At 37.6% G+C, this 2,450-nt stretch overlaps 1 protein-coding gene across 1 annotated transcript; it reads left to right on the forward strand.

Annotated features, from left to right (window-relative positions):
* The first annotated feature begins 58 nt into the window (after positions 1–58).
* LOC130744370 (replication protein A 70 kDa DNA-binding subunit C-like) lies at positions 59–2,073 on the forward strand. The gene is made up of 9 exons (XM_057596562.1): positions 59–185; positions 434–701; positions 797–893; positions 983–1,104; positions 1,194–1,278; positions 1,372–1,507; positions 1,575–1,708; positions 1,812–1,929; positions 2,002–2,073. Exons 1-9 carry the CDS (start codon positions 114–116, stop codon positions 2,071–2,073), a joined length of 1,104 nt encoding a protein of 367 aa, XP_057452545.1. The 5' UTR covers positions 59–113.
* The last annotated feature ends 377 nt before the right edge of the window (positions 2,074–2,450 follow it).

Below are 2,450 nucleotides of genomic sequence, written 5' to 3' on the forward strand. Positions count from 1 at the left end.
GATCTTTGATTGAGGTTTTTGTGTCATGGCGTCGTTGGCTTCAAACTTGAATTCTGTTGCCAGCCTTTTGTAATGGAAGAGAATCATGGAGGATCAAGGTCCGTGTTGTTAGGATGTGGGAGATGTGCCCAATTTCTGAGCCAGGGAAGCCCTTTGCTGTCCAGATGGTGTTAATTGATGCTGAGGTATGGTCTTATTCGGTTCATGTCTTAATCTGTATGAATTGCATCTATGTCAAAGCTGTATATTGCTTAATCTTTAGTGTTTAATTGTGTTTTCAGTAGTATTTTGTTGTTTATAATGCCAATTAGCTGATGGTGTATACTATGATGTGTGGCTATCACTATTTTTGGTTTTGATTTTATACTGTTATGTATTAAAGAATGAGTTTTTCAGTTATTGGCAACTGTAGATGACTGTTTCTTATTTACAGGGCCAGAGAATTGAGGCCACTATCAGGAAATCGCTCATAAAGAAGTTGTTTGGTGAGATTGTTGAAGGAAACATATACAGGATAACCTATTTTGCTGTGGTTCCTAATCTTGGAGTTTACAAGGCTGCTCGACATGAATTCAAGATCATCTTTAATAGCAGGACAAAGATAGTGCCTGAAGAATCCAATCTCATTCCTTTGTATGGATTTGCCTTTATGAACTCAGCTGAAATTTCTGACACCATGGGTGAATCTGAACATCTCATTGGTGGGTAATTTCATAGTTTCTATCTTATTGTTTGAGTAAGTTAGCTGCCCATTTTCAGGCCTTAATTTTAATTTGCTGCATATTTGTTAAAACAGATGTGATAGGATTGGTTACTGCAGTTTCCCGTGAGAAACAATATACCAAAGGTGCAAATATTACAAGGATGATTGAGCTCCAGCTGACTGATCATAGGTATGGTGTACTCATGCTTGCACCAATGATTCCCCACACAGTCTTTTATCCAAATACTTTTTAATACTTGGTTGTGTTGATTTAATTAGGGGAAGTGTCCAATGTACCTTTTTTGGAAGCTATGTTGATGTTATTACTCATCATGTTCGAGAGAATGGACAAGCTATGCCGGTGGTTGTTATCCAGTTTGCTAAGATCAAGACTTTCAAAGGTTATTTGTGTGAGATATTTACATTCTATGCTACTTGACATCATTTGCACTAAAACTGTTTGAATTCTAATAAAAAATTTTGTTTGTAGGAAATGTTGTGATTCAGAATGTTATGCATGCTACAAGGATTATGTGGAATCATGAAATTCCAGAGGTTGTTGATTTCCGCAACAGGTGTGTGCACTATTAAATCCTTTTCATTTTCTGTACTCACTCTTGAATTTGATTCTTTGATTTATAATATTTATATTTTTTGGCACATATAAGCATTGCTCTCCATGGGATTGATCCTGATCTTCCCCTCACTGAGATTGAGGATGATGTGCGCGTCTTAACAATTGAAGAAGAATTTCTTACATTGTTCCCTAGGAAAAAAATCCAAGAAGTGCATGAAACTGCTGAGGTATGTTTCCTGAATGCATTATAAACTCGACCAGAAAAAAGTGATCTGACCTGTTGTGAAATATTAGGCTGGGGTGTTTGTGGTGTATGCTAAGATTGCTGGACTGGTTGATGGTGAGAAATGGTGGTATTCAGCATGTCGCTGCCACCGTTCTGTGTCTGTTGAAGATGGCACATACTATTGCCCTGGATGTGACAGCATGTGCTTGAAGTTACTCCACGGTTAGTTTAGCTATTTTTGTATAGTCATGTGATTAGTTAGTTGTTACTATTTACCACTTACTAATGCAGTGAATTTGATTCAGTTTTAGGGTCAAGGTAGAGGTGTCTGATGGAGAAGAGGATGCAAGTTTTGTCATGTTTGACACTGACTGCCAGAATGTGCTCATGAAAACATGCAAGGAGTTAGTTATTGGTTCAAAGGTATTGATTCTATTCCAATTTGCAAGTATTTGATGGTTGAAGTTATTTTATAATACTATTTATTTACTCCAGGTAAAAAGTAATTCTGAGTTGCCTCAAGTCCTGAAGACACTGATTGGGGAAAGAGTTCCTCTTCAAAATTGAGAAATCAGCTGATCATGGTGCTAAGTATGATGATTCCTACAAGGTTAAGAAAGTATGTGCTGATAGAATGTGATTGATCTGTTCAAGGATGCTGACAAAGTTAACACTCCCCAAAGGGTACGATTCCAGATGATAAACTGTCCTTGGGCTGTCTATTTGAGTGCTTAACTTATTCTTTTTATATGTATATGTACAGTCAATCAAGGTGTCCAAGTTCCCCAATTTGGAAGATGGAGAAAGTAGCAACACTTCTCCTGGTATGGGTGGAATCTATTCTGGAAACAATCTGAGATTGATGCTGCTGTGAAGTCACTTGAGGACATATCTCCTTTAGGGAGTTTTGCTTCTCCATCCTTGGTTGAAGCCGATGATGGTGG

Source organism: Lotus japonicus, chromosome 3 (genome assembly GCF_012489685.1).
Source record: "Lotus japonicus ecotype B-129 chromosome 3, LjGifu_v1.2".
In the NCBI taxonomy this organism is placed as follows: domain Eukaryota; kingdom Viridiplantae; phylum Streptophyta; class Magnoliopsida; order Fabales; family Fabaceae; genus Lotus; species Lotus japonicus.

Bases quoted from the DNA above. Each gene is read 5' to 3' on its own strand.
- LOC130744370 (XM_057596562.1), top strand. From the start codon at position 114: ATGTGGGAGATGTGCCCAATTTCTGAGCCAGGGAAGCCCTTTGCTGTC. The intron at 702-796 runs GTGGGTAATTTC...TTGTTAAAACAG, and splicing joins TGAATCTGAACATCTCATTG to ATGTGATAGGATTGGTTACT. The intron at 894-982 runs GTATGGTGTACT...TGATTTAATTAG, and splicing joins CTCCAGCTGACTGATCATAG to GGGAAGTGTCCAATGTACCT.